General features: G+C 40.2%; 1 protein-coding gene across 3 annotated transcripts in view; it reads right to left on the bottom strand.

The window, feature by feature from the left end:
- YLPM1 (YLP motif containing 1) overlaps positions 1–24,016 on the bottom strand; it is an 83,534-nt gene that overhangs the window by 4,774 nt on the left and 54,744 nt on the right. For 2 of the 3 annotated variants that reach the window (XM_051826234.2, XM_070065276.1), the window contains 11 exons: positions 23,360–23,555; positions 22,768–22,886; positions 21,416–21,570; positions 17,665–17,727; positions 16,949–17,068; positions 16,557–16,733; positions 16,387–16,470; positions 16,014–16,097; positions 11,808–11,888; positions 8,721–8,772; positions 3,840–3,970 (listed from right to left, as the gene is read on the bottom strand). In XM_051826234.2, coding sequence (XP_051682194.2) covers positions 3,840–3,970; positions 8,721–8,772; positions 11,808–11,888; positions 16,014–16,097; positions 16,387–16,470; positions 16,557–16,733; positions 16,949–17,068; positions 17,665–17,727; positions 21,416–21,570; positions 22,768–22,886; positions 23,360–23,555 — 1,262 coding nt within the window. The remainder of the gene's footprint in view (positions 1–3,839; positions 3,971–8,720; positions 8,773–11,807; positions 11,889–16,013; positions 16,098–16,386; positions 16,471–16,556; positions 16,734–16,948; positions 17,069–17,664; positions 17,728–21,415; positions 21,571–22,767; positions 22,887–23,359; positions 23,556–24,016) is intronic. The other variant, XR_011384926.1, reaches the window with a different exon arrangement.

Genomic DNA, 24,016 nt, shown 5'->3' with positions numbered 1-24,016 from the left:
GGGCCCAAGCATTTGGGCCATCCTCCACTGCCTTCCCGGGCCATAGCAGAGAGCTGGCCTGGAAGAGGGGCAACCGGAAAGAATCCGGCGCCCGACTGGGACTAGAACCCAGGGTGCCGGCGCTGCTAGGTGGAGGATTAGCCTATTGAGCCGCGGCACCAGCCACTAATTCTATATTTAAACTAATTTACATGTTGAATCCTTTCAGTTCCGTAACAGGATTAATCCACAGACCCCATGCACACAATCAACTTGTAGAAGAATGAATGATTACAAAAACACTAAACATATAAGAAGCAGAATAATGATTTCAGCTAGAAATAGCTTCTTGAATGCCAGCCAACATCATTCCTAATTTTCCAAAAGCTACTTCTGAGATTTAAAGAACATTTGATTTTATTTTTTGTCACCTATTAAAAAAAGTTGTTACAGTAAAGAAAAAATCTTGACTAACATGCAAAGGTTTGAAGTACATATATTTACTGCACTGTTACTAAAAAATATTTCTAAAATATACAAATTTAGCAAACAAGGAAATGTTTACATTTCTCTTTCATAGTTGTTAAAGAAATACAAACTGAAGTCCACATGAGCTATTATTATTTTTTTTTTAAAGATTTGTGTATTTGAAAGGCAGAGAGCTACAGAGAAAGAAAGAGAGAGAGAGAGGTCTTCCATCTGCTGGTTCACTCCCTAATGGCCGCCCACAGCAGGAGCTGGGCTGATCCGGAGCCAGGAGCCAGGAGCTTCTTCCTAGTCTTGCACATGGGTGCAGGGACCCAAGGACCTGGGCCATCTTCTACTGCTTTTCCAGGCCACTGCAGAGAGCTAGATCAGATGTGGAGCAGCCAGGACTCAAACTCGGCACCCATATGGGATGCTGGCACTGCAGGCGGTGGCTTTACCTACTACGCCACAGTGCCAGCCCTGAGCCATTATTTTACAGTCAACTACGTAAATGAAATTTTTTAAAGATAAATTAATTATATTTTAAAGTCTAGCCATTTAGTTAAATTCTAGTATGGTAAAATTCACAGGTAAACAGCTATTTGTTACAGTGGAAGTTAATCCCAGGAACTCACCTGGTATTTGTAAAAAGCCAGATTACAGAAACCAAGAGACCACAGGAAAGATGTATTGTGCAGTATTAGCTACCTGGAGGTCTCACAGAGTTCTGATGTCAGTTTTTGTTAAGTCGTTTGAGAGTTAAAAGCGATTTGAAATTAAGGTATGAGGCAGGAGAGGAGGCTAAAGAGGAGCCATATTTTTTTTTTTTTTAAGATTTATTTATTTACTTGAAAGTCAGAGTTACAAAGAGAGAGAAGGAAAGGCAGAGAGAGAGAGGTCTTCCATCCACTGGTTCACTCTCCAATTGGCGGCAATGGCCAGAGTGGTGCTAATCCGAAGCCAGGAGCCAGGAGTTTCTTCCAGATCTCCCACATGGGTACAAGGACTTGGGCCATCTACTACTTTCCCAGGCCATAGCAGAGAGCTAGATCAGAAGTGGAGCAGCCAGGACTTGAACTGGCGCCTATATGGGATGCCGGCACCACAGGCGGCAGCTTCACCCGCTACACCACAGCGCAGGCCCCGAGGAGCCATTTTAAAGGATTATATTGTATGACAACTCAGTTCCCCTTGGCCACCTAACTTAAAGGAAACTGCATGGGATCACAAACTGCTCACTGAAGAGAATGACAGTTACATAAAACTACTTAGAGCAGAATAGTTCTCATTTCAGATTATTCACTGTTACCAGAACTACAATTACTCCCAAGGAGAGCTTCTCTGGGTCCCAAACTTAAAACTGCGAAGACACTGACTGGCATCTGGCACAGACATTAGGTTGTTACTTGGGGCATCTGCACCCTGCATCAGAGTACCTGGCTCATCTGCCTGCACCAGAGGTCTGGTTCCTCTGCTTCTGGTCCAGCTTGTTGCTAACATATCCTGGGAGGCAACAGATGGTGGTTCAAGTACTTGGGTCCCTGCCACCAATGTGGGAGACTCAGATGGTGTTCCAGGTTCCCAGATTTGGCCATGCCCAGCCCTGGCTGTTGGGCATTTGGGGAGTGAACCAGTGGACGGAAGATCTCTCTCTCTTTGCCTTTCATATAAAAATGTAAAAAACAAACTGCAATAATAGTCATCACTCAAGTAGTCCTTGGATGGGGCGGGGCACAAATGGAAGGCCATCAATGGCATCTCTTTATCCGATCCCCTTGAACTGTATATAAAAAGGTGGGCCTCTGGACTGTCTGTGTTGGAAAGCTTTGAAACCTGGATTCTTTCAAATAGTATATGGTGGAGTGTTGTTCGTCATTTTAATTCTCTTAGAATAAAATACTCTCTAACTACTAAACACTGAGGAAATTAATAAAATACAAAGAAATGGTGGATAAAGATATACAACCTCACAAAAAATGCAAAATGAGGTATTTTGAATCTATCAGATTGTCAACAGTTAAAAAGTTTGACAATAGCACTGCTGGTGTAAGTGTGGACAAACAAGCATTTACAAATAGGTATACAGGATACACAAATAGAAGTAACCTTTTTGGAAAATGATCTTTTAGTATCTGTCAGAATGATAGACCACATTCTATGAGCCTGCAACTTTAATGCTAAAAATTCACTTCAAGGTACATTTGCTGCCAAGACATACACACCACGACTCAGTATTTGTACCGGCAACGAAATGGAAACATCAGAAAGGCACTGGGTAAATAACTGATCGTACAGCCAGACAATGGCACAGTGCACATCCTTTTTAGAGAATGGAAGATCTCTATGAACTTACATAGGGAGATCAAGGTGGATTAGACGGACAAAGCTTGTATGTGCCTTTGCTTCACTTCGTTTTAAAGAACATACCTACAACAATCACTTATACTGAACTCAGTATCTGTGTGAAGACCCATCCCAAGTCCTGGCCCCATTTCTCTGCTCCCTTCCAGAGAGAACGTCTCCAAGAAGCTGTCTGCATTTACGGTCTGTCTTCATCTTTCCACTCTCCAGTCTCCTGCAAACCAGCTTCTGTCCCTCAGCTCTCTGAAAATACCACAACTGCTGGCGACCTCCACGCTGCGAAACCTAACAGCATTTCAGTGTCCCCCACGTCCCTGTCTTCTCTGCATCACTAAAAACTGACCGCTTTCTCTTCCTGAAACACCCCTGGCTGCAAGGCTGGGTCCTGTGTCCTATTATCTTTTCTATTCACACTTATCTCTGGGCAAAATCACTCAGTCTAATGGCTTAAATACCATTTCCTCAAATTTGTGATTTCAGTCTCAGGAAATTCATGACTTTCATACTACAAGTCTGCCATCTGCACTGAGATCTCTAAGGTCCCTCCCTTAACTCCCAATTCTCTCCCTAAAACTTATGACTTCTCCAGTTTTCTAAGTAAACAGTACAGCATAAACCTGGAGTGCTCATGGCCAGAACCTCAAGGAGTCACCCTCGATCCCATCTATCCTTGGACCCTCCACACTGAATCCATTACGAAGTCCCACAGATTCTCTTCAACACTGTATCCTGCACCCGGTTCCTCTGCCCCGTGACAAAATGGCACAAATGGCCACTCTCAACCTTCTTAGGGTTGACAATATGCTATTCATGTGAGGTTCTGGTCTCCATATTTTAAGTTAGTTGTACATTTGATCTAACAATTTGTAAGGTCTGACACTTTTGTGGATATGTAACAGGATACAGTATAAACTAAACTGCTCTTTAAAAAAAAAAAAGAGCATTCATTTGATTTTCTGCCTGCAATTTCTCAGAACCAGAAGCTTAAATGGGCTTTTCATGTGTTGGCAGTTACTGACAAGATCTCTTACCCTCTTCTTCCCAGGCTCAGAAGCACGAGTATCATAGTCGTCAGGGAGCTGAAGATAATCCTCCATTCTGCTGGCAATCGCCTCCCAGTCACGTTTCCTTTTAGTACCAGTCCTCAAGCCATCCAACTTGTCTGGGGGACAAACACAGAGCCACAGCATTAAGGAAGAGTGTGAGTTAGCACACAAGACAATAACAAGAGGAGAGAAGGCTGGAGGACTTTCAGAGGGCACAGCCACATGTCTGAGTACAGCATCACTTGCAGATCCAAACCATCTTCTTGGTTGAAATAATCTCAAGCTCTGTCTACTGTCTGTATTGGCAGCCATGACATCATGATGTTGGGTTAAGTAACAAATATGGGCAAAGCACAAAGCAAGCGAAGGCACTTGTCTCCTGGCCTCCTTGTCCTCACACCCCTCAAAATCACAATTCAGCTCTCATGTTCTGAAGGAAAATGAAAGGCAGGTTTTCCCAATTTTTTCCATTTTGCTGTTTTTCCTTAACACAGTATTAATACCACCCATTTGATCTTCAATCAGGAGCAATATTATGCCGTATGAAAGTGAGGCAGGAACTCAGTGAGCCAAGCTAACATTTAAGAAGGTTCTAGATGAAGTTTCTCAGGATTTTGGCTGCTGTGAGAGTATTCACCATGGGTTAATATTTATGAATACACTGACTGTATGAGATAACCACTTTCTCTATGAAGTGCTATTGACCATTCTGAGGCTAAGAGCTGGTTAGCAAAGTGACAAGATCTGATATTTCTCTCTGAACCCCGAATCTCGGAGGGCTTTCCAAGGTCTCAAAGCTGTAATCGGTTAAATAAACAGGGACTATGAATTCAGAAATTATATGTCTTAAAGAAGAATACACAATGAGAATGTGCTGTATATTTTTTATTATTAATATTGATTCTGAATACTACATGTAGAATATTACGAGTTTTATACATTTTTTAGCTACATTGAAGCACTAAAACTTTTGAATCACCTGAATTTACATAAGCACAGTGTTGTTAAGCAGGCCAGTAAAAGAAAAGCCTAAAAACTTCAGAAACATAATTACCATGCTTCATCAAACTCCATGAAGGGTGAGAGTGCACACAGGTGTACATAGGCACCAAGTTGGAGAATACTTGATTAGAAAAGTGCAATAGCTGTAGGAGAGTGAGTTTATGTTTCAAATATAAATGTCTCACACACAACTAACCGTATAAGCTTTAAAAACCAACAAGGTTTTCCATAATTGACGCAGCTTTTAGTTCCTAAGCCCTTCCCCCATAAAAGCAATCCTCACTGAAAAATCAGCAAAACAAATGACAACACTTACAAAACTCAAGAAACCTGTATCATCTCAATTGGCAATATTTTAATATGGACGGGTTCAACAGACCCAGTCTTCCAAGTTTCCTCTGTAAACCAACTGCTGTACTAAATGGCTGTATCTACATGTAAACGACGGGCCATGTTATACATGAGCTTAAAGCAGGAATACCTTGACTACACAGGGACACCAATATGGTATTAGAAAACCAACCAAGTCCCACAAACAAGAAAACTGTTTTCGGTTCAAAGCGTACAGCATTACCAAAAGGGCAGGAAGCTCCAACACACTTATTAAATAGACCACAAAGGATTTCCAACCTCAACACAATCAGCTTTGCCATCAACATACTTGACAGGAAAACTTTCACATCTGTTTCAAGAACACAGCATGGCCGGTAGCAGTGCAGAAGGGCAGTGTGAGAACTGCAGAACATCCCCCAGCACACCGCGTGTACCACGGGAGTTACAGATCAGGAATTCCACATCTGTCACGGGGAAGCTCAGAAGAGCAGGCATTTCTGGTGTGAGCATCCTTGCTTGAAAGGGTTAATTTCAACTTTTATCATGCAAACATGCTAACGTTTCCTTCTTGGGGCTAAAGAAAGGCCCACACCTCTTCCACCCAAACAACAGATGGGTGGGACAGGTGAGGGAAAAAAACCTGGGTATTAGTCACAGGAAGAAGGCTGGTGCCCAACACTCACACTCATGATTTCCAGAGGGCCTGAGTTTCAAAAGATGAAGTTTTAGAGATGAAATTTTAAGTCCAACTTGACAAGAGATTTTTACATTTTCAAAACAGTATATGTATTATTATAACACATAACAGAAAAAAAATTTTAGGCAAATCTATGTGTTTTCTAAATGTAAATGATATTTCTGAAAACTGATTCAAGGTGAACATACAAAGGTGATGTGCCTATACAAATAGTAATTACATTCTAACTGTGAAGGGAAATGCAGAAATGTCTGAAATGCAGAAGGCAAACACACGACTCCTAGGTAGAGACAAACGATGCCAAGATGGGAAAACCAAAAGTACTTCCTATGGAATTCCAGTAGCGTCACTGCTGAATCCCAGAAAGCTAACACCCGCTGTTGCATTAGGGTGACTGCACCAGCCAAGAGGGAACCAGTCAGGTGTGATTGAAGGTGCCTTCAACAGCTCCATGACACCCACGCCAGCAGTCGCTCAGACCTGTTCTAAATTGTCCTAAAATCATGCTGCTTCTAAATTAGCATTCCAACCCAGGCCAAACAGCATGCTGCACTTAAATCAGAGCACTGAGCAAGAATCTGCGATGAGATCCAGCCAGCTGCTTCAAAGACTACAGGTAAGCATCTTCTCACTGGCAGACTCAGTCGTGAATAAAAATCCCTCGGTTTCAGATTCTACTCTTCTTCTGACTCAATGTATGACACTGTGAAAGCTCAGTATTTTCCACCCAAACATTATCATGTTACCAAGAGCAATTTAAGAATGTTGGTAAAGTACTCAGAAGAATAAATTTGTACGTGACAATCAAATATATTAAATTTGTTATAAGGATGGCAACGTACAAAGACAAATTCTCAGACGCAAGATTCTCAAGTTTTTGAGAACAATCTTCTCAAATGGATCAATGGGCCAAAGTCAAAGAGGTAAGTACTTTCAGGAACGCACACACTCAATTTGCCTTCCTCCATGGCTGGATTATTCTCAAGATAATACACGATGAGGCAAGGTGCAGGTTCTTACACAAACATCACTGTTACTCATTGAAAACAAACAAACTCCACTGCAAACATGTCGGAATCCACTTTCTAGATTACCAGATCTTTAGCGCTTTCAATGGAAAAAGATTACTTAATAAATTCATTTCTGGTATTCATTGTCCAACATTCTATTTTTAAAACTGAATTTAAATAAAATGTATTTTTGAGATGCAAATGCTAGTTGAGCCAGAATTTTGCTCAGCAATTAATACCAGTATTAATATAGTTTTGAATATAATTCCATTTTCCTTCTTCCTTAGAAACTAGAAAGGAAAGTAGAAAATGGACTGGCTTAAGTTTAAAAACCATCCTTCTAAGACCTTATAATGTAAACATCTCTGAAGAGTATTTACTTTGCTAAAGTATTTGTTACTTCCATAAAGCCCTTGTCTATATTTTGTAATATCTTCCTGCCCTCCAAATAACCACTATTTAGATAACACAAAGGTCTTAAGAGTCTTCAAAGTTATTCTAAAAGTACAGAGCTTCAAATAGTTTAATTTTAATGTCAAAATAAGCAGAACTAATGCATTATTATTTTAACAATTAATACGAGATTATGGTTTCCCTACCTATTTAATTGCATTTAAACACAGAAATGCTTTGAAACTATACAGAAGACAGTTGGTTATTAAGCAATTTCGAAGAGGAAAGACTAGCAGAACAATGTCGGTAACCACTTGTAATTTTCACAAGCAATGAAATTCTAAAAATACCTTTTAAACTCTACAACAAAGTATCTATCCAAATACTCTGCAAATATTATAGTTTGTGGAACTATCTTTTAACATCCACATCAACTGTTAGCATAAACATTTGGGAAAATTAAAGATATAATGTATGCAACTGTGTACAAAGTGCACCTCTGATGTCAGACACACGGCTAAGTTGCTCAGACTTGTGTGAATCTAAGATATGTGGAGGGTTGTTCCCTGTTGGCAGTGACAGTGTGATGCCAGGGATTGACAGCCAACATTTCATCTATCAGAAGGTCAGTCTTCTCAACAAGCCTTGAGCATATTTTCTCACATCTTTATTAACACATCATAGCAGGTGAAATCATTCTCTTTAAGTGAAGAAAAAACAAACAAACAAACTGAAGAAATGCTTTACAATTTCATTCTGAACTACTGGAGGAATCCTCTGGATCCATATGATTTTCTGCTCTGAAGATAACCACACACTAAAGTCTGCTTTAGACAATCACTTTAACCGCTTTACCTTGTGATCTGGCACTTCAAGACAACTTGAAGGAAAATTAGAAGGTAATTTTACAAAGCAAGTTCCTCAAAAAATCTGAATTATACATCTACTTCCCTCCATACAGCAACTTTAAGTTATTATGAGGCAAATAACTGTCTTTCAACTAATTTCAAAATTTTAATATATATTATCATTACCCAAAGTATTCATAGTCAAGTCCAACTTTGGACTGCAAATATTTGTTAAAAAAAAAAAAAAGAAATCTCATCAGCACAAACATTTCTGATCAATATAAAAGAACGGACGTTAGAAGAGACAGCATTTTGTAACTAAATTTATCAAATATTTCCATTTAGTCTAAAAACTTTAAACGGCATTGAGGATTATTATTTCAAAATACTCTTTTATTTCACTCCGTTACAAGATATAACTAGTTAAACCGAAAGCTAGTGAAACAGACTAGAAGAGGTAAGGTAGGTCAAAAATCTTGGTTTAAGCACAAGTTTTGGGAAACTTGTTCTTCTTACAGCAGAAAGATCTATGACCATTACCATGAGGTATCACATATAAAAACAGGAAAAAGGAAATACCCACCTAGCTTTGCCTCAGATGTGTCCATCTCCCATTTGCTTTTCGGAATGTAACCCTAAATCGTACACAGAGAGAAGCTCGAAGGGTTAGAAAGAGACACATACATGCATACAACTTTTGAACTGGAAAAGCATTAAAACTGGGAATGGATTCAGTTTCCACTCACTAGTTATAAAAATATCCTTAGGGAAAACAGTCTCGTTATCTTTGAAGAAACTAAACTGCCAAATTCACCACACTTCACTGCCTAGATTTCAGAGTAGGCAATTCAGAATAGTGTGACGAAGGCGCTTTGAGGCAGCTACAGTTCAGGAATCAAAACGGCAGTTGAACAACATCTGTATAGCAAATATTATAAGATGTACAGGTAGCTACTGTGCTATGATTGTCAGAAAATTTTTAATACTAGCTAGGTTACTTTCTAAATACAACTGCTATTCTCAAGTGATAGTAGTCATGAGGTCCAAAAAGCATTCTTTAAGATAGTTACTTTATATTTCAGTGTAATCATATAGTACTCAAAAGAAAGGAGAAGGATTGGTATCACTGAGCCCAAATACCCAATTATGAAGTTCAACCTCATTTTAAAATGATTCAATCCATTTACCAGTTAGGTCTTACAGACTATTTTATTGAATCAGTTTCTTTCATCATTTGGAAACTAGATTATTTCTGATGTCTTGTAAAACTGCGTTCTCCTATCATACAAAAAACCAGAAATCTCCAAAGGTAACTTACATCTTATATTTCATAAAGTACTAGATGGTTTATTTCAAACTCCCAAAGATTTTCAAATCTTCTACTGTTCCTACTGAACTAGGTATTCCTCCTTTCCATTCAGTCTCGTGTGGTTTGTCACGATGCCCTCTTTTCTTCACTTGGAGTCTGTTTTCCTATTAGACCCTAACATACAGAAACTTAATGGAGCTCCTAAACAGGAGAGATTCATCAAAGGTGCCAGCATCTTCTCTGATGAGTCACTGTATCTCTCTACTGTTGGGGATGTTCAAGTTCACAGCACAGACTGACACAGGGGAAGTCAGAAGGCATGTTGAAGATTTCACGACAACAGCATTTAGGTAAGAGTTTATGAGAGTATCATCACTACTTCAGGAAACCTATGTGTTATAAACATCTCTAGTGTTTAAGCCAGATTTAATAATTCAATTTCAATTTACTAGGTTGTATTTCAGGTTATAAATATTGTTTCCAAACACATCTTTAGAACAAACCAAGACAAAGCTAGGCTGAAGTGAGGGTGCTAAAAGTACAAAAGAAACCTGTACAAGTAATGTATCAAAAATTGTCTGAAAACCTTCAGCATTACTGGAATAATATTTTTATATATACTAGGTTCACTGAGGCACTAAAGAAGACAAACTATCACGCCAATGATTCCCCCAAAAAGGATTCTCTTAACCAAGAAGTATAGATTTCACCCAGCTGTATTAAGGAGTCCAGAACAGAAAATGCAAAGTTTACTGAGAAATCCATTAAAATGGTCTGAGTGACTAAAGACTTTCTCTCAACCCTTTGGTTAATATTCTCCAATGATCTTTTACTCTTGGACTAGACCCCAATAGTAGAAGATTTGGATACTGCATCCTTGAATGGGTTAAGGAAAGTTTTATAACAGAAAGTTAAGCAAAGAGTATATTAATGTCTCCCTGCTGGAACCATCCTGTTCTTCCTTAAACCTGTCCCATCCTCCCACTGCTTTCAATGGTAGGCGACGTGAAAAAAAGATAGTCCAGCAGGGTAGAAAGTGAAAGCTTCTTTGCCATGTTTTTGATGTAAAAATATAGCATTACAGTGTGTTTAACTTTAAAAAATAGTAGTACATGCAACTGAAGTAGTTTGACCTACATCTAAGCAAGTCACCTGTTATGGATCATACATATTTTGAAAAGCTAGGAAGCTATAGCACTACAGACTTCTCTCATGATCATGGTCTAGTACACACGCTGCAAGTAGTTACAGAAGTCAGCAGCCATAGTCCAGAACAGTGTGGACCTTTAAATGCATTTCCTGCCTGTATTTTAGATTATGTCAAAATACAACTTAAGAAAAATACTGTTTAAAAAATAAAATAAAAAAAATATTGAGACTCAAAGGCCATTAACTTTAAATCTTATTTTTTAATCCATGTTTAAAACCTAGGAATGTAGAAATTGACACCATCTCTATATAATCACAGTTTCTATCAAGAGTCCTTTATCACGCATGCATTTGATGGGACCACTTCTTGGAGACTTATATACTCTAGAGGGTAAGAATCAGTGTTCTTGCTTTGTACATTTTCAGAAGAATATGAGAAGAACTTTAGCAAGGGCTGAGTATTAAATAAACCAAGTAGTATCCTGGAATTAAAAAGCAACACTATTCCAAGGCATTACTATTCTCTGTAGCTCATTAGCAAACACTGAAAAGTCAACATAACTTCAGGCCGCATATTTTTGAATGACAGGGTAAGGCAAACAGCTCTACAGAGATGTGATCAAAAGTATTTACAGTAGGTACACAGAAACTTTGAATTCACACTACATAAGCTTTTAATAAGTCTAAGCAAAATCCATTGCCTACACAAATATTTTTCCCATCACTTAACATGATAAAATGAAAAAGAATAAATCCAGCAGCCAGTGGCAACCCTCTGCCTCCTCATTCGATAAATTCTTCTGCTCAGTTGCCAGAAACTCAATTTTGAGATCTTGTAGCAAAGAAGATACAATTATGTGTAAGTTAGACAGGTTACACCACATATCTGCTGGAATGTAAGAAAGCCCTTAATATCTGTAATTGATTTTCTTAAAAAGTATACTCCCCTAAAACCACCCACAAATAGATGAGTTTATACGGGTGAGTTTTTTAGCACCCTGTTAAAATTTTCTTTCAGCAACACAGTAGAGGGTTTTTTTGGTCTGAGGAAAAAGTAAAAACTATCCAAAAGTCTCCTTGAAGATGATTATGGGAAACTTTTACCATTAAAGTATATACCAACAATAGTATCTGATCATAGACCAGAATTTAACCCTTTCTTAATGATTTTCATAAAGAGACACTGTTCAAAGTGGTTGGTCTGTCTCCTACCAGTTCGCTTTCCTCTTCTTCTGCATCTTTCTTTTCTTCCTTCTGCTCTTCAATATTTGCATCAAAATCTTCCATCTCCACCTACACCATGACAATAATCATGAAAAGAAAAAAGATGTCAACATTTATGAAAATGTTGAGGCCCTCACTGAAACTGAGAATAAGCACAGCCATCCAGAGGAAGAAAGCAGATTCACCAAGTCATTTTTAACACCACAAATTTTGACACAGAACTGATAAAAAACAGAATGATACTCTTGAACTTCATTTTCCTGGGATGTGCATCTTCATAACTCCCTCTATAAAGTCAAGTGTAATGCTCTGAGTAGACGACCACTTGTTTTGAATGCCTATGGAGGGGCCGGCGTGTGGTGGAGCGGGTGACGCCACCATCTGCAGTGCCGGCATCCCATGTGGGTGCTGGTTCTAGTCCCAGCTGCTCCACTTCTGATCCAGCTCTCTGCTATGGTCTGGTAAAGCAGAGGAAGTTGGCCGAAGTCCTTGGGCCCTTGCACCTGCGTGGGAGACCCAGAAGAAGCTCCTGGTTTCAGAAAGGCCCAGCTCTGGCTGTCGTGGCCTTTTGGAGAGTGAACCAGTGGATTGAAGACCTTTCTCATTCTGCCTCTGCCTCTTTGTAACTCTGCCTTTCAAGTAAATAAATAAATCTTTTAAAAAAATATTTATTTATTTGAAAGTCAGAGTTACACAGAGAGCGGAGAGGCAGAGAGAGACAGAGGTCTTCCATCCGATGGTTCACTCCCCAGATGGCCACAATGGCTGACGCTGCGCCAATCTGAAGACAGGAGCCAGGAGCTTCTTCCGGGTCTCCCACGTGGGTGCAGGATCCCAAGGACTTGGGCCATCTTCTACTGCTTTCCCAGGCCACAGCAGAGAACTGGATCAGAAGAGGAGCAGCTGGGACTAGAACTGGCGACCATATGGGATGCCGGCACTTCAGACCAGGGTGTTAACCTGCTCTGCCACAGCACTGGTCCCAATAAATCTTTAAAAAAAAAAAAAAAAAAGAATGGGCCAGACTTAAAAAAAAATTCCTATGGATTACAAGGATTTCTTTTTAAAATTTTTAACATGTATTTTTCCAACCAGGTAAAACATGAAAATTATTCAAAGTTCAAAATGTAAAAAAGAGCATAGTGAAAAGTAGGATGGAAGTATCTTTGGCCCAGGATAGTAGCAATACAAATTAGAGTAGAAGGATTAGAAAAGTACTTATAAAGTACACTTGGCCAACTTGTTAACAGTTATATGGAGAGGGACAGGGCTGAATACTGGTAAAGGGGAGAGTAACGACTCAGATAGAGGCTGGTGCTCTGGAGTAGTAGGTTGAGCCTCTGCCTGGGAGGCTGGCACTCTATATGGGCACCGGCTTGAGTTCCAGCTGCTCCTCTTCCGATCCAGCTCTCTGCTATGGCCTGGGAAGGCAGTGAAAGACGGCCCAAGTGCTTTGGCCCCTGCACCCACATGGGAGTTCCAGAAGAAGCTCCTAGCTTCTGGCTTAGGATCGGACCAGCCCTAGCCACTGCAGCCACATGGATGGCGAACCAGTGGATGGAAGATCTCTCTCCCTCTCTGTAAATCTGCCAATCAAATAACTAAATCTTTTTTAAAAAAAGTCAGAGATAATCCTAGATTACTGGTTGTAGCAATCAAGTGATTGGTGGTTCTAATTACTAAAATAGAGAATATCAGAAAAGAAAAACTACTGGATGAATTACATTTTGGATAGGTTGTGTTTGAGGCATACCACAATAATACATGTTTCTTTTTGAGAGAAAATTTGAAAAATAATCATAAAATGAATTATAAAAATCATCTCCACTCAGAAAGGTTGTGTAGACTGATGTAATTCACCCCAGTCTTTATAAATTTAGACACTTATGTGGCAATCCAAGCTACTAAAAAGATTCTGATTATTTATATACAAAGTGCAAAGTGCAAACAGCCTAGAATAGAGGCGTTGAAGGAGTTGTTTTAAGGACTGGGTAGGGACAGCATGGTAGCGTAGTGGGTAAAGCTGCTGCCTGTGATGCCTGTGCTGCCTGTGATGTATGGACATCAGTTCAAGTTCCAGCTACTCTACTTCCAATCCTGCACCCTGCTAATGTGCCTGGGAAAGCAGTGTAAAATCACCCAAGTCCTTGTTTCCCTGCACTCGTATGCGAGACCTGTGTCTCTCCCTCTCTGCAAAATTCTGCCTTTCAAATAAACAAATAAATCTTTTAAAAAAAGTTTAGTATTAAAAAAAAAAAAAAAAAAGAATTGGGTACCAGGAGAAGCCAAGGAGACTAAAAAGAAATGGTCAGAAAAATAAAACTGGAAAAATGTGGATTCTCAAAAGTCAAGAAACAAATATGTTCTTGAGAATATGGGCATGGTCAAGTATTTCACACACGGCTACAAAATTAAGCAGCAAGCCATGCCTGCTGACTGTCACAGAAATTACCAGTGAAGAGTCTGTGGAGAACAGTGAGGACAGAAGCCAGGAGGAAAAGGGATGTGGAAGATGGGAAATGAAAATACAAACACAGTGACAACATTGAGTGTAGATAAAGCTCACAGGAAGAGTTAAATAAAACAGAAGCATACAACTAGTTAAAACAGAAACTCTGTCTTTTTTCCATGGTAACGATTTTCTCCCACCAGATTAATAGTTGATTCAGGAAAGAATTATTAATGTATTGTCAGGGAACAGAATAGTAATGAAGTATCTTCTATGGATTTCTTATTACAAAAAAAAAAAAGTAGCAAAAGAGCCAAGAGACACTACCTTAGCCAAGTGATCAATGTTTAAATAACCAATAAACAAAGTGGCATCTTACGGCTTCCCATATAATGCACTAAGCACACATCACCTCTTAGGTAGCATTCCTGCTAATGTTTAACCTAAACCTAAACATGTGCAGACAAATGGACAAATCCAAATTGGAAAACATTCTATAAGACAACTGGCCCATACTCAAATGTCTCTTTATCTTTCACAACAATGAAAAAACTGGCCAAGTTTCTTTTTAAATTAAAGGGGAGTCAAATCCTGGAGGTTTGAAAATTGTTATAAAGTACATCTTGGGGCCAGCGCTGTGGTGTAGTGGGTTAAAGCCCCAGCATGCAGTGCCAGCATCCCATATGGGTGCCAGTTCGAGTCCCAGGTGCTCCACACTTCGGATCCAGCTCTCTGCTATGGCCTGGGAAAGTAGTAGATGGCCCAAGTCCTTGGGACCCTGTATCTGTGTGGGAGACCTGGAAGAAGCTCCTGGCTCCTGGCTTCGGATTGGCACAGCTCTGGTTGTTGCGGCCATTTGGGGAGTGAACCAGCAGATAGAAGATTTCTCTTTTTCTGCCTCTCTGTTACTCTGTCTTTCAAATAAATAAATAAAATCTTTTAAAAAAAGAAAATAAAAGCATATGATGGGGACAACTAGTAAAATCCGAGTATGGATTGTATATCAGATAATTCAAGAAATTCTATTCAGGAAATGTATATTACTTAATATAGTATATTATCAATGTTAAATTTCCTGAATTTGGCGGGTGCCACGGCTCAATAGGCTTAATCCTCCACCTGTGGCGTCGGCACACCGGGTTCTAGTCCTGGTCAGGGCGCCGGATTCTGTCCTGGTTGCCCCTCTTCCAGGCCAGCTCTCTGCTGTGGCCAGGGAGTGCAGTGAAGGATGGCCCAAGTGCTTGGGCCCTGCACCCCATGGGAGACCAGGAGAAGCACCTGGCTCCTGCCTTCGGATCAGCGCGGTGCGCCAGCCGCAGCGCAGCAGCTATTGGAGGGTGAACCAACGGCAAAAGGAAGACCTTTCTCTCTGTCTCTCTCTCTCACTGTCCACTCTGCCTGTCAAAAAAAAAAAAAAAAAAAAAAAATCCTGAATTTGATAATTAACCAGTTTTGGAAGAGAATGTCTTGCTCTTAGGTCTGATGTGCTGATGTATTTATGGAGGTGAAGGGTTCTGAGGGCTGCAACTTAATTATCAGATAGCTCTACAACAATAATGACAATATTATTTATAGCAATTTATAGAGAAATTGTGGCAAAATAGTAACAAAAAGTGAATTTCAATGAAAGTATACAGGTGTTTTCATGATATGGATGCAATTTTTCTGCAGGTATAAAATGATTCAAAGTAAAAAGCTGGAATAAAAGCTTGTTTTGCGCTGCCTTCGAGCCAGAGAACACTCACCTCTTCGATAGCAGCATCTTGCAGCAAAGAACGAATGTCTAGACGCATCATGTGACGAGGCGCAGCTTCCCAATGATCGGCCATCTAGTGAGAGATTCAGCTCAAGTTATCTCAACAGTCCTCCAGAAACTACTCAAAGAAAGACCAAGTGAGCATGCCAGATAAAAATTTAACTAATACTATGAAGTCTAACAGGTTGGTTCCAAGAAAACCTAGGTCACACCTTTGTATACAAAGGAAAAAAACATTTACTAAAGCAAGTAGGGAAGATATTCTGAAGGAAAGCGGGATAAACAAGAGTCTCCAGGTAACAGTGCTCATACAGACTAGTGAAGTTTAGGATACTCCACTGTTCTCTATTTCTGAAAATTACCTTATTTATTTCTTTAAGTTTTCTTCCATGAATATTTCTCTTGCCACAAGTCTGGTTATCTGCACTCATTTCAGCCAAATACACCTATGCAAGAACAAATGATGATTAGGAAAAGAAATACAACACTTACATAGCAACACAAATGCTTTGAAGTTCTCTTAACACTTTACCTCAAATCCTTTGGTTTTTGCTGCACTCCAAAACTGGTCAAAATGCCTGACTCTGTCATTGATGGCATCCAGAATGATGAAGGGGAAAAAGCCATCATCCAGAGTCTTTTTGAAAGTTTTGAACATGCTGGTACGGTAGGTCTCCTCCATCTCGGCTTCATACTCATATTCCATTACCTACGAATCCCCAATAGAGAGCTGGCGTTAGCCAGAGCAAAAATCATCCTAAATCGTTTTAGTTTAGCACAGATAGAGACAGAGATGACTCTGTAGTCCTTCATTCACGCCTGAGTTCTAAAGTTCATGTTCCAAAATGAAAGAAGTCCTTGTCTTCAAAGATGCCCCATCTCTCTCTAGGAAGTTTCCCTTTAAACAGGAACAAACACTTTTACCTTCTTTTTCACTTTCTTTCCAGAATCCGGATCTTTTTCTTCTTTTTCCACTTCAGTGATGAAGTAATCATCCAGGCTTAGAACTCTGGGTGCTGGTCCTCCAAATTCGACCTCCTTATCCTAAGAATCACGTAGTTAAGAAGGTTAAAAGAATTCACGGAGGGTGGGAGGGTGGTGTGTTGGGAAAACTCACTATATTCCTAAAGTTGTACTTATGAAATTTGTACTCATTAGTACAATCTAGCGGATTCAAACAAACAAAAGCAAAAATATTTGTCTAAGGAGAAAGAAACTGGGATGGGTGTTTGATGTGGCACTTAAGATGCCACTCGAGACACCCACATCCCACGCGGGAGTGCCTGGCTTGAGCCTCAGCTCCACTTCTGATTCCTGCTTCCTGTTAAGGCACACCCTAGGAGGCAATGGGTGATGGCTCCAGTACTTGGGTTCCTACCACACATGTGGAAGACCCAGATTAAGTTCTAAGCGCCTGACTTTGGCCTGGTCCAGCCCTGGCTGTTATGGGCATTTGGTAAATGAACTAGCAGATGAAAGATCTCGCTGTTTGCCTTTCAAATAAAATGAAAGTAAATACTTTATATGAGCTACATGGGATACAGGTCAATTGGGAGTTACCTACGTCAATATCACTCTACTTACTAAGAAGGCAAGTAGCTAAGGCAAACAATTGGTCTTGTCAGTTTTTCCATACTCACTCGAATAAGTTTTGCAACATGTGTCTTCCCGCTACCAGGCAATCCTCTCATTATGACAACAATCTGAAATGCAACAGATCCCCCCCAAAAAAAGTCATTCAGAGATGATTTGTTTTGCAATGAGATCTCAGTTAAAAATGACCTATCATTCTCCCTAATAGATCACATGGCAGGCCATGAAACAAACCTTCCTATACTTGAAAGGGTAGAAGTAATTGAAAGTACGTTATCTGACCACAATGGAATGAGATTAGAAAGTAACAGGAGGGGGAATGGCAATGTGGTGCAGCGAGTTAAGTTGCCGCCTGCGATGCTGGCATCCCACACTGGAGCATTAGTTTGAGTCCTGGCTGCACTGCTTCCCAATCAGCTTCCTACTAGTGCTGCTGGAAAAGCTGCAGATGGTGGATGAAGTACTTGAGTCCCTGCCACCGATGTAAGAAACCAGGATGGAGTTCCTGGATCTGGCTTCAGCCTGGCCCAATCCTGACTGTTGTGGTCTTCTGGGGTGTGAACCAGCAGATGGAAGACCTCTGTTTGTCTCTCTCTCTGTCACTCAGCCTTTCTAATAAATAAATAAATTTTTAGAAAAGATTTATTTATTTATTAGAAAGGCAGAGTTAAAGAAAAGGAGAGGCAGAGGCAGAGAGAGAGAGAGAGAGAGAGAGACAGACAGACAGACAGACAAAGATCTTCCATCCTCTGGTTCACTCCCCAAATAGCTGCAATGGCTAGGGCTGGGCCAGGCCAAAGCCAGGAACCAGGACTTCATCCAGAACTCTCATGTGGGTGCAGGGGCCCAAGGACTCGGGCCATCTGCTGCTGCTTTGCAGGCTCATTAGGAAGAAACTGCAACAGAAGTGGAGAAGCCGGGACTCGAATGGGTGCCCATATGGGATGCCAGCAGGGCAGGCAGCAACTTTACCCATTATGCCACAGTATGGGTCCAACAAATAAATCTTAAAAAAAGAAAAAAAAAAAAAGAAAGCAATGTAGGGAACAATAGGGAACATTAAAAAATATGTGGAAGTGAAACAACACACTCCTAAATAATCATTGAGTCAAAGAAGAAATCAAAAGAGAAACCAGAAAATACTCTGAAATGAATGAAAATGAAAACCTAACATACCAAAACTATGGGATAAAGCTAAAAACAGCATTTAAAGGGAAATTTAGAGACTGGTGTTGTGGCACAGCAGGTTAAGCAGTCATTTACTACACTGGCATCCCATATCAGTTGTGGTGTAGCAGGTTAAGCTGAAGTTGCCGGTGATACCAGAATCCCATATTGAAATGCTGGTTTGAGTTCTGGTTGCTCTTATTCCAATCCAGCTTCCTGCTAATGCACCTAGGAAGGCAGCTCAAGATTGTCTGCATATTTGGACCCATGACTTCCAGATGGGAGACACAGGAGGAGCTCCTGGCTGCCCTGTCATGGCCATTTGGGGGAATGAACCATTAGATGAAGATCTTTGTCTCTCCCTCTGTCACTCTGCCTTCTGAATAAATAAATTTTTTTAAAAACTGACTGAAGAAGAAACTGACAACCTGAGCAGACCTCTGACAAGTGAAGAGATTGAATTACCAATAAAAATAACCACCCACTAAGAAAAGCCCAGATCAAAATGGTTTCATTACTGAATTCTAGCAAATGTTTAAAGAATTAACACCAATTTGGCTGGCGCCGTGGCTCACTAGGCTAATCCTCTGCCTGCGGCGCCAGCACCCTGGGTTCTAGTCCCGGTCGGGGCGCCAGATTCTGTCCTGGTTGCTCTTCTTCCAGTCCAGCTCTCTGCTGTGGCTCTAGAGTGTAATGGAGGATGGTCCAGGTCCTTGGGCCCTGCACCCGCATGGGAGACCAGGAGGAAGCACCTGGCTCCTGGCTTCGGATCAGTGCAGCGCACCGGATGCAACGTGCCAGCTTTAGCGGCCACTTGGGGGGTGAACCAACAGAAAAAGGAAGACCTTTCTCTCTGTCTCTCTCTAACTCTGCCTGTCAAAAAAAAAAAAAAAAAAAAAAAAAAAAAAGAATTAACACCAATTCTTCAAAAATTCTTCTAAAACACAGAAGAGGAAGTAATAATTCCCAATTTTTTATAAGGCCAGCATTACCCTGATACAGAAAGCAAAGACATCACAAGAAAACTATGTGTTATGAATATGAATACAATAACCTTCAACAAAATACTAGTAAACTACCTACCAACACATAATAGACACATTGGGACTGGCATTGTGGCACAGTGGGTTAAGTGGTGGCTTATGATGCTGGCATCCCATATGAGAGTGCCAGTTCAAGTCCCAGCTGCTCTATTTAGGATCCAGACTCCTGACAACGCATCTGGTGAAGGCTGAAGAAAACAGTCCAGGTGCTTGGGCCCTTGCCACCTGTATTCCTGCTCCTGGCTTCAGCCTGGCCCTGACCTGACTGTTGTGGCCATTTGTTGTGACTGCAAGATCCCCTGTTTTGTTTTGTTTTCTCTCTTTCTCTGTCACTCTGCCTTTCAAATAAATAAATATTAGAAAAAAACAAAGAATACCATGACCAAGTAGAATTTACTTCAGGGATACAAGTTAACATACAAAAATCAACCAATATGATACACTATATCAACAGACTAAAAAACAAAAACAAAGGAGTTATCAATTGAACTGATACAAAAAGTTGGCTTTTACCCAGAGCAAAATCCAACTTCCTCTCATGGTAAAAACATTCACAACTAACAATAGAACTTTCTCAACTTGATAAAATGCATCTCTAAAAATCCCAGATAACATCACAATTAATGGCAAAAGACAAGACATTTTCCCTGTAAGATCAGAAATAAGAGCAGGATGCCTACTTCCGCCACATCTGTCCAACACTGTACAGGAACTTCTAGCCAGAAGCAGGTGTTCTTCACAGAAAGAAGTAAAACTGTATTTGCAGATGACATGATCTATCATACAGAAAAATCCCAAGAATTCACCACAATTCTGTTAGAACTAGTAAATGAGTTCAGCAATGTTGTAGAATGTAAGGTGGGTACACAAAGACCAACTGTATTTCTATATACTTTGCAATGAATAATTCAAAAAAAAAATTAAATTAATCAATTATATGTATATAAAAATTGTGAATGTATTAAGCGATACAGTCAAAAGGCAGAGACAGTCAGACTGCATAAAAAAATACAACTCAATTAATCTTTTTCCTACAGGAGACAGATTTTACATTCAAAGATAGGAATAAACCAGAAGTTTATATGGTAGAAGACATACAGTAGTAAACCTTTATCCATGGGGGATACATTCCAAGTCCCTCAAGAGAAATCTAAAACCAAGGATAATAGTGAATCTTACACACAAGCACTGAGATACGGTGACAACTGATGTGATAACCAAGACAGCTACTAAATGACTAATAGGTGGGTAGTATATACAGTACAGATAAGAGGGACAAAAAAGATTATTCACTTCTTAAGCAGGACACAGCAAGATGGCATAAGATTTCATCACACTACTTAGAATGGCGTGTATTTAAAACTTATGAATTGCTTATTTCTGGAACTGTATAATATTATCATTGCTGACTGTGGGTTAACAGAAACTATGGAAACCAGAACAGTGGAAAAGGGGGGACTACCGTAGCATGCAAACAGCAACCACAGGAAAGTTGAAGTAGCCAAATAGTAACAGCACACAAGAAAAGCTCTATAAAGACCTCTTATCTTCAGATTTACAGTACACTGGTCAACTCCATAGGACTCACTCTCTCAGGTCTGCTCTCTCGGCCTGGTGGTTTCAAAATGTCATCCACGTTCTTTGATTCGGGCTTCTTCTCAACCCGGGGAGCCGGAGGAGGCTGGTGGCTTAGTGAAGGGGCTGGCAAGGGCATTCGTTCCTCTGGGTAAGTCCTTCGTTCTCCTAGAATTCCAGCAGTTGAACAAAATTACTAAGTCTAGTGGTTTGAGGGCCACTTTAAACCTTAAATAGAGAAAGATTAATATAATCCTACCAAAATCAAGAAAACGAGAAGACTTAGCTATGATTTCAAGCAAACAAAATACTGAATTCATCCTTGCTTGTACAAAATGTAAGAAAAGGTGTGGGTGGGTATCACAGTGCAGCAGGTTAAGCCACCACCACATCCTCTAACAGAATGCTGGTTCCAGTCCTGGCTACTCCACTTCTGATACAGTTCCCTACTAATGTGCAGCAGCAGGAGATGGCTCAAGACCTTGAATCCCTGTCACCCACTGTGGGAGACTCAGATGGAGGTCCTGGCTCTTGGCTTCAGCCTGGCCCAGCACTGCTGTTTGTGGCCATTTGGAGAGTGAACCAAATCAAAGATTGTGTGTGTGTGTGTGTGTGTATGCACACGCATGTGTATGTGACACAGCCTTTCATATAAATAAATATTTAAATCTAAGAATACAGTTAAGCAACAGAACACAGAATAATAAATACTCTGCTGGATAGTCCACATGTGACAATAGTTTTGTAAACTCTGCTTTATAGTTCTAAGAACAAGCATCATCAATTTACGAAAGCTTGTTCCTATAAATAGGTATGAGTTTCTAGTTAAGTAAAATTGGTAACAGTGAAAAGCTAAAAGCAACCAAAGCATCCAACAGTAAGGGTCTTATATTTTATCCACTCAATTAAAAGTCACAGAGCCACTAATAGGTTTACATATGGAAAGCTGTGCATGGTATAGAATCAATCAGAAAAAGCACCAAAAAAGAGTTTGGTGTCGTGGCACAGTGGGTTAAGTGCTGTTTGCAATGCCAACATTTCGTATCTGAGTGCAAGTTTGAGGGCTATCCTGCTTCTGGACCAGTTTCCGATTATGTACCTGGGAGGCAACAGATGATGGTCCAAGTACTTGGGCCCCTGCCACCCATGTCAGAGACCAGGATGGATTTCCTGGCTCTTGGCTTCAGCCTGGCCTAGTCCTGGCTATTGCAGCCATTTGGGGTGTGAACTAGCGGACAGAAGATGTGCCTTTCTCATTCTGCCTTTCAAATAAACAAATTAATCTTAGAAAAAGCACCATAAAGAAATTATGCTTCAACTTTCTTTACATGCTTAACATCCTTGTAATTATAGATATCACTCTACCTCCAAACATGGATGGCCCTTCATAGGCTGGGCGGTCAGACTTCCGGTCATAGGATGGCCTATCAAACCCCCCTCTCCTGGATGAAGAATGGTCTTTTTTGTCTCGATATGACTGAGTCCTAGAAGGTAAAACAGGAAATTGTTTGGTGTACAGAAAATATACAGAGGTCTATGTTTCAGAATACAACACCATCATCTGCCCAATTTTCTCTATGGGTAGTTGTTCTACATGGTCCATATTTTGCTTTGATTTTTATTTTATATCTACTTTACATAAACATCTACAAAGCTCAGAAATTTCAAAGATAAATCCTTTACCTACTAATTAAGACATGAATGCTTCTAAATTTGACAATAACATTTCCTTTTCTTTCTGACTATCTTCATTTCCTATATAACCCTCTGGAATTCAAACTAGTAAAACTCAGATACCTACTTTCCTGAAAGTTGGTCCAGAACTGCTCTTCTCTCTCCAGATCAGACACACATATGCATGTGAATAGGTTATCAACTACATTTCCCTTAAATACACTAACTTTTGCTGAACTCATTTATCTGGTACTCTGCACACCTAGCAGTTTTCATAGCATACCTGTCATCTCGGGGTCGGCGTTCTCTGTCAAATCGATCCCGGTCATAGTCAATAACACCACGATCCCGGTCTCGATCTCTATGTGTCTCTCGATCTCTTTTAAAATCTCGATGATCTGCTATAATATTACTTTGACGATCAAAATAAGGCTCACGGTCTCTGTCCCTATCATAACGATCACGTTGGCCTGCATGCTCTACAAAAACAATTAGTACAAAACAAGAACTGTATCCCTTTTTTGGAAAGAAAAACAAAAAAATACAAATCTAGCTTTAGAACTAGTATAAACTGCTGTCCTAAATTCAGTAACAATCTTTTAGCTATACTAAAAGAAGGCCCTGAAAATCTTACCAAAAGGAAATTCATGTGATAATTAGGCCCAAAAACATTTAAAAATACTACTCTTGGGGCTAGCACTATGGTGCCAGTTCAATTCCTGGCTGCTCCACTTCTGGTCCAGCTCCCTACTAATGTGCCTGAGAAAGCAGTGGAAGATGGCCCAAGTGCTTGTGCCGCTGCATTCATGTAGGAGACCCAAATGAAGCTCCTGGCTCCTGGCTCCAGCCTGGCCCAGCCCTGGCTGATGTTCAGGAAATTTAGGGAGTCAATCAGTGGATGGAAGATTGATTTCTCTCTCTGTAACTGACTTTCAAATAA

The sequence above is a fragment of the Oryctolagus cuniculus genome, chromosome 20 (genome assembly GCF_964237555.1).
Source record: "Oryctolagus cuniculus chromosome 20, mOryCun1.1, whole genome shotgun sequence".
Lineage (NCBI taxonomy): Eukaryota > Metazoa > Chordata > Mammalia > Lagomorpha > Leporidae > Oryctolagus > Oryctolagus cuniculus.
This window is presented reverse-complemented; position numbering and strand designations above follow the sequence as displayed.